Here is a 7,575-nt window from a genome sequence, read left to right as displayed (position 1 = left end):
GCCTCCACACCCCTAAGACGGGCACCTGCCAGACAGGTGTGGGGGCCCCCAATCTCTGCCCCCCCTGGCCCTGCTGGGGATGCCCCGTAGGCCAGGAGGTAGGAGGATATCAGCTCCCCCATGGGCTCGGTCTGGGTGGAGGCCTCAGACCAGCCCCGGTTAGCCATGTCCCTCTGGGCAGAGGCCCTAGCAGCACTCCTCGTCGACACCATTCTAAGCTGCTGTTTGTAGATCTGTGTGGTGTCTTTGCCCTACCCGTACAGGAGTCTCTCTCCTGACCCTTCTTGCCCGCCCGCCGGCACAAACGCCTGCGCAAACGCCGGTGCGCTCTGTTCGTGCTGCGCGGCTCGGGAGTGCTGCTCCCTACCAGCTCAGCTATATGGGACCCGGGGGGCTTCCCCGCCCGTGCCGGCCCAGGTCCCCCCGCCCCTCTTACCTTCGGGGGATCAGCTGTTGCTGCCCCCGCTGCTGTTTCCTCTGCTGCTGCTGCTGCTACTGCTTCCTCCTCCGCCTCAGGTCAGTAAATTAGTTAGTTAAGGGGGCACACATGCGTGCGGGACACACGTGTGCCTGGATCCTCTCCTTCCCGCTGCTGGTTCCCGAGTGCTGGGAACTACGTCACCCCGTGGCTTTTAAAGCCTGGGGTTTGAATTTCCCGCCCCTGCCCCAACAGCCAATCAGGCGCCCCGGTCAAGAGGGTTAGGGCCCAGACAAGTATAAAAAGGGGTAGCCCAGTGACCCAAAGGAAGTCGCCACACTAAGGCTCAGGATGCCTTCCACATAAATGGTTCAATCAAGCTGTGGCAGATGAGATACAGGATGCCAGTTCAGAAGGGCTAGAAGGAGGAGGGAAGATCAACTGACTGCTTGGGTTTATGACCTCCTGCCAGGGCTAGGCCTGCCACAATAGATAACTTATTTTGTCAAATAAAAAGAGTAGCAGGAAGGAAAGCTTCTTTTTAGAAGGGAAAGGGCTGAAGGAGGAGATACTGCTAAGCGTGATGACAAGAGGGCTCATTAGCTCAATTGAGATGAACAAAGTAAGTACTGTATGGACCCCCAAGTAAACAGTTCCTCCAGGTAATGGGGTAAGAACCTATTGTCAATCCTGTTGAGACTGTGGCTAATGCAGTCAAGCCCATGGATGTTTTCTTGTTTTGAACCATTTAGAAAACGGTTGGTTTCTAAGGGTCTTGTCATACATTACACTTATGATATCTTATACAGTCATATAGTAATGCTTATATGAACTAAATAAAAAAAACTAAGCCCCAGGGTTTAGTTCTCCAAATATTCTTTTATCATTCCAGTAGATCTAAGGAATATTTTTACAGGGAACCTCTAGTTTTGTTGAAGTTCTGTAAACACTAAATTGTAATGTGTATGACAATAGGTAGCCTCATATATTATTCTATTATTATATTTCTGTCACATATTTTAGAGACAGAAGTTTAACAGATCAGCCTTTTTGGATTGGTTTATTTTACTTGGATCCAGATGAGGGATTTCTTTGGAGTGATGGATCTCTGGTGAGTGACATAGTAAAATACCAAATATTTTACCATTATTGAAAACTATTAAAAACTAACTTCATAATCTTTAGATTAATTAGAGACTATTTCAATGATAGATATGGATCACAGATAGCTACAATCTACCAGTAGGCCATCAGCTCACACTTAAAATAACTAAACAACATTAACAATCTGAGATTATGCTGCATGATGATAATACCTCCTCCTGTGCATGTGAACAGATTGAGAGAGAGAGAGAATCAAAGAAAAAAAACCTGATTTCAAACTTGGAGATAATTGTCTATAATTGTCTTACTGTGGCAAATTTATAATACAGTCCCTTGGGTCTATGTTGAGTTACTGCTTGGAGATATATTTTTCAGTTCCTCTCCCCCTACCCTTAAATTATACGCCCAGCCCATGCCTATACACACCAAAGAGGTCTATAGATGACTGCTGGAATCCACTAGCCATGTGTGTCACCTCACTTCCCAATAGCTGCCATAGCACAATAAGGCCCAAGAAGTAAATGAATGGCTTGAAATTTAACTTGAATGCTGTCTTCTGTCTCCTTCTTACACTCTGCTTTCTGTACATCCTTTCACAGCATCTGATAAAGTGAACTTCAGCTCACAAAATCTTGTGTGATATATAGAAATAAAGTGTGTGGTTTGGCAATTGTTTTTATCAAAGTTCATCTGAAAATAGAGTTATTTTTATCACTCCACCACCCAATCAACACGAGACTTCCTCACTTAGGCCTTGCAGCATTTTGAGTAAAATGCACAGGAGTACATCACACACATGCGCACACTCTCTCTCTCTCTTTGGATAGTCTAAGTGCAATTCTACTTTGTCTTCTATATGATTTCAGACTAATATCACTATGTCTCTCTCTTCCCTGTCCTTGTCAGTGTGAGAAACTTATACTCCTTTATACTCCTTCTTTTTTAAAGAGGAAAATAACAATGTTGTATTCTTCTATAGATGAGCTATGGAAATTGGCATGCATCATATGATTACAACAATCCTGGAATTGATCTGTGTGGAACAGTCAGTAAAGAGACTTCCATGAAGTGGAGTAACATGCAGTGTGACCATTTTTATGATTGGATTTGTGAAATAAGGAAAGGCAGGTTACTTTGTATTTTAAATTAGAATTCAGCTGAACAGAGAAATTTCGATGTTGTATCCAACATGGATTTCTATTAACTGAAACGCTTTGAAATATCAATCAGATTTACTGTAGTTTTGTCTTCTGCTTTTCTCTTAAGACAAATTCCATCTAGGAATAAGTAAAAAATACCCCATTTCAATAGTTTCAGACTAGACTGTTTAATTTTTAATTATGAATGTACCTTTTTGTTTCATAAAATACAAGATAATGCAATACAATATATCACAGTACAATATATAACCTGAAGAAGTCAAAATCAAAATTCATATTTTTGATTTTGTCAAAATCAATGTTTTAGACGACCTGAATCATTTCCTCCTTGCTTTCTTTATATCAAGTTTTAAAGTCTTGAGGGTTTCGTTCTAATAAAAAAAATCCAGATTGTGAAAGATATTTTAGCTGGTATAATATAAATTCAAGTCATGAGACTATGAGAATCATTCTTTCCATAAGGCAATATGTTAAGAAATTGAGACACAGTAGTGCAGTAAATGTAGTAAGAAAGTGTAAATCCAGACCACATAAACTAGAGGTTAGCAATCTACAGTTTGTGGGCTAGATCTGACTCATAGAGCCATTTTATGGCCATTAGTGTCAAGGGGCTTCTGTAATAGTTCATCAGTGGTGGAACTTCAGCAGTGTTTTGAGGTAGGGAACTTCAGAATTATTAATGAATAAATAGCAGAAATTCTCCAAACCTTTTTGTTCAGTCAGATGTGGATAAACTCCAAGGGCATTTTAGACATGATGTTTTTCTAGGTTTAATCCAGCCATCACTATATGCATGTGGACATCTGTAGTCTGAATTAAAATTGGCTTCAGTCCAAATTAACTAATCCTTGTTGAATGAGGATTAAAGTTAATGCAGACTAGGGCAGTCTGAATTAGGCAATTTAAACTGTATTAATTACAATGTATACACAGCATGGCTTTGAGGAAAAACAATTCTTAGGAACTCAGATAAACAGATAAGGATTGCAACTATCAATCCCCACAAGGGAAACTCAGTTGAGTTTTTGCAACACAACAGAGCCTATGAGATGCAAAATAACACCTTCCTAAAGTCAAATGTGCCAACAACAGGGCACCCAACTACCTAAATTGCACAGCACTTTAGATAACTGCTATAATGTAGCAGTACTTCCACAGGCTTATTATTGCTTCCTAATTACTTCCAACAGCATACACTCACACGCAGAGGCTAAAATTGGGTCTGTTAAGGGGCTGTCAATGATAATCTATTAACCCTTAATTCAAATTGAAATTTGATCCTAACTGTGTGATGGGAATCAGATAACATAGTTTAGAAAACATGAAGCACATCAACAAATGGCCCGATAAAGATACTCCTTGTTAATATGCCCAGTTCTTTAGTTTTATATCTTAGAACATGGGTGTCCAACCTTTTTGCCCAGTGAGCCAAGCTGGCAGTCCATCTGCAGGCCAGAGCCAGCCACTGTTTCCAATCTGGGCACCCAGGTGGGCATGACGGACACCATCTGGCTGTGCAGAAGGGCTAGGGGGCAGGCTGGACCCAATACAACCCCACAGAGGAAAGGAGTTTGACTCTGCCCTGTGGAGAAGAAAAGAGGTGTGGCCAGGTACAACCCCACCTGGTAGAGAGGGAAGGTAGCATGGCCTGGCCCTGCGTGGAGAGGGGATGTAGCAAAGCACCAACCCATCCCCAGCAGGAGGGAAGGGGGCTGCCAAAGTCTGTACAGCCTAAAATGACATTTTACTGAGTTTAATGTGTTCTCTAATGCATGTGTCAATCACATGGAAAATGTCTGAATATTTTTTTTTATTTAATTTTTACTAAATAACGAATTAATGTATAAGGAATATTAAATTCACTGGAAGAACATGCATCAGATATTTACATGTTCACATGTTATTTTCTTTATAGGAACACCATTAAAACCAGAACCAAAAAGCTCTTCTGCCAGTAAGTTCTTAAATATTTCCTTTTAGCTAAGAATAACACTGTATAATGAGAATAACTCAGGTATGGCTAGTGGAATTTAATTATTTACATTGCAGAATATGAAGTCACTGAAGATGGATGGATTATAAATGGAGACAAGCAGTATTTTTTCAGCAAAGAAAGTGTTCCTATGGCAAAAGCTAGGGTGTTCTGCAAGAAGAGTTTTGGAGATCTTGCTGTCATTGAAAGTAATAGTGAAAGAAAATTTCTATGGAAATATGTACGTAAAAATTTCATTTTTAATGCATCCTAACCAGCATACACCCCACTCTGTTCATACACAAGAGAAAGTGTGTTGTCACGTCATTTTCTTATGTCATTATGCTTGCAGTAAATTTGAAAGTTAAGGTCAGTAAAGGAATCAGAACTTGTGGTAGAGATGGTATCTTTTATTAGACCAACTCGATTTTTGCACAAAAGTGTCTTTAATTGCAAGTTTTCAGGCACAAACACCCTTCATCAGGCATAGGACAAAAGATTGTAAAAATTCTCCTCGGTAGAAATTGAATTTCATATTTCATAGGAGAGTTGAAGGTGTAAAATCTCCTATTCAGAACAGGTCATTTTATGCAGGTTAGGCTCATAGAAAAGTTGGAATAGTCCGCTTACCTTGAAGTTGTTTGGTGGCGAGCAGGATATAGTCATATTTCCTTCTGGTTATGATGTTTCATATTTCACAGAAGAGTCAAAAGATGGAATGCTCCTCCGGGCAGGAATTTTTTATGTGGTGAGGTATCTCTGAGCTCTGTGATGATGCAAATTACCTCGAACAAAGGCAGGAACAATGTCTCAGGTTTCAGGTGGTAAAACATGCTTCCTCCTGGTAAAATGATGAAGACTTCATTTAAAAAGTTGGCTAAAATTTTATCTTGATATTAGGGTCAATAAATATTCTAGAGAAATAACCTTATTTCTAGGAAATTAAATAATGTACAATATAATGAAGGCATGATTCAGCTTCTTTTCTGCTTATTAGGTTTAACAATCTAATATATGTGGTTTAAGTCATATGTACTCCTGTGATTTGGATGGGAGTTTTGCCTAAGACCAGTTGTATAGGAGAAGAACTTAATTTTTGCCAGCGCAGTTTCTTCTAACTTCACTGAGCAAAAAATAACTATACCAGCAAAAGTGCAGTTTTGCATGTATACAAGGCAGGGCAGGACAGGACAATTATACTCATCATAAGTTACATCTCTTCACTCTGCTGCTAGAGATAGCTGTGCCAGCAAAAGTTAATAAGTAAGTAGTCCTGGCCTGTGTCAGGTTTGAGGGTCTGGCCCTCACTGAGTCATCAGGTCCCTTGAAACTTTTCAAACATTTCCAGCATAGGAACTATCAGAACAGGTAATATCATAGGGCATTTTTACATGTCGTCTGGAAATGTATGGGGGGATGCTTTAATTAGAGTGGCTCTCTAATTAAAGTGCCCACAACTTCTCATGTATCAGTGTCTCCACACTTCAAAATGGTGGCAGGAGTGTTTTAATGACATTGAACAAGTTAAGCAATGTTAAATAAGTTTTAGTTAAAGTGCCCCCACCACATGCTGATACACAACATGTGGATGCAGCTGAAGTGTGCTAATTAGCATGGTCCAGCAGACTTGATTAATTGAGTCTGCTCTGACACACTGTAATTACAGTGCATTGGAGCAGCCTCCTGGCACATCCACAAGCACCCATAGAACCCCTCTAAATATTCAGGCAAAAGCATGATAGGATCTGATGTGCAATCCACATGGCAGGAGGCATGATTGTGTGGTCCAGTATCAAGTCCAATCACACCTTATTGCTGGTGCAGGGGGAGCCTGGAATTACAATCCTGGGCTCCCCCTGTACCAGCAAGAAACAAGTTCCTGCTGCTGTGAGTTCCACAGCTGATGAGGTTTGCAGCTGGGACAGTGCATGGGACAGTGTCCTGGCTGCAAGTCTCCTCAGCTGTGGGTTTCACAGCTATGGCAGCACATGGAGTGCACCCCTGCAGCTGTGAGCCTCTGCAGCTGATGGGACTCCCAGCCACAGAGGACCAGCTGAAAATTCAATTAATAGCATGATAAGAATGAGCCACAAAGTTATTGCACATTTTTGGTGGAATAACTTTGTGGCTTATTTTTTCCTTTATCACACCATTAATTGATTGAATATGTGGCTGGGTTACAATTTAAGATGTGATTAACTGGTTAATCATATCTAAAGTGTAACATATAGATGTGGCCTTTGGGCATTTGTACATAACACAGGGGTTTAATTCTCCCTAAACTGAAGCAGTGTTTTTTTAAAAACACCACTTCAATTTAGGGTGAAGTAAACCCCCGTGGCATGCATACATCCAATCCTTACCTGCCTCTCCAGCGATAGGGAGGAAAGAATGAGCTTCTGGTGGGCCAAACGATCCCTGAGCTGTAGGGGGTGTTGGTGCTTCCCTCTGTGGCAGTGGTAGCACTCCCCAGGCTGCACCCACCCACAGGCACCCAACTCAGGCAGTCCTGGGAAGCATCACAGCCACAAAGGGAAGCACCAGGGCTCCACACAGCTCAGGCAGGCAGGCAGGCTCCAGGAAAAAAAAAGAAGACCAGGCTTGCCACTTCTTTTTCCCCCACTTCAGTGGAGCCTGTCTTCCTGGGTTGCTGCCTGCACAGCCCCTGAGCTTCATGGGGCTCGGTACTTCCCTCCATGGCTGTAAGGTAGGAAACTAAAACATGTCATAGGTGTTTTAGTTTGCTGAATTCCAAAGTCATTTTCTGCATCCCAAAGTTATTTAGGGCACATCACACTGCCAAATGTGCAAACAGCAGCACAATTAATGTGGTGCAAAAGGGCATTTAACCTGCCTTAAGGTGTGGTGTACAAATGCCCATAGTGTCACAGATAAACTCACTTCATTATGATCATCATTGC

General features: G+C 41.6%; 1 protein-coding gene across 5 annotated transcripts in view; it reads left to right on the top strand.

Annotated features, from left to right (window-relative positions):
- Nucleotides 1-7,575, top strand: part of LOC102376713 (macrophage mannose receptor 1-like) — a 90,363-nt gene that overhangs the window by 41,690 nt on the left and 41,098 nt on the right. For all 5 annotated transcript variants that reach the window (XR_001358440.2, XR_003095254.1, XM_014522276.2 and 2 more), the window contains exons 14-17: nt 1,442-1,529; nt 2,502-2,646; nt 4,598-4,636; nt 4,732-4,895. Coding sequence is in view for 3 of the 5 variants with exons in the window: in XM_014522276.2 (XP_014377762.1) it covers nt 1,442-1,529; nt 2,502-2,646; nt 4,598-4,636; nt 4,732-4,895 (436 nt within the window). In the remaining 2 variants the exon portion in view is untranslated. The remainder of the gene's footprint in view (nt 1-1,441; nt 1,530-2,501; nt 2,647-4,597; nt 4,637-4,731; nt 4,896-7,575) is intronic.

This window comes from Alligator sinensis, unplaced genomic scaffold, assembly GCF_000455745.1.
Source record: "Alligator sinensis unplaced genomic scaffold, ASM45574v1 scaffold234_1, whole genome shotgun sequence".
Classification (NCBI taxonomy): domain Eukaryota; kingdom Metazoa; phylum Chordata; order Crocodylia; family Alligatoridae; genus Alligator; species Alligator sinensis.
The sequence above is the reverse complement of the archived record's forward strand: the minus strand, read 5'-3'. Positions and strand labels throughout refer to the sequence as shown.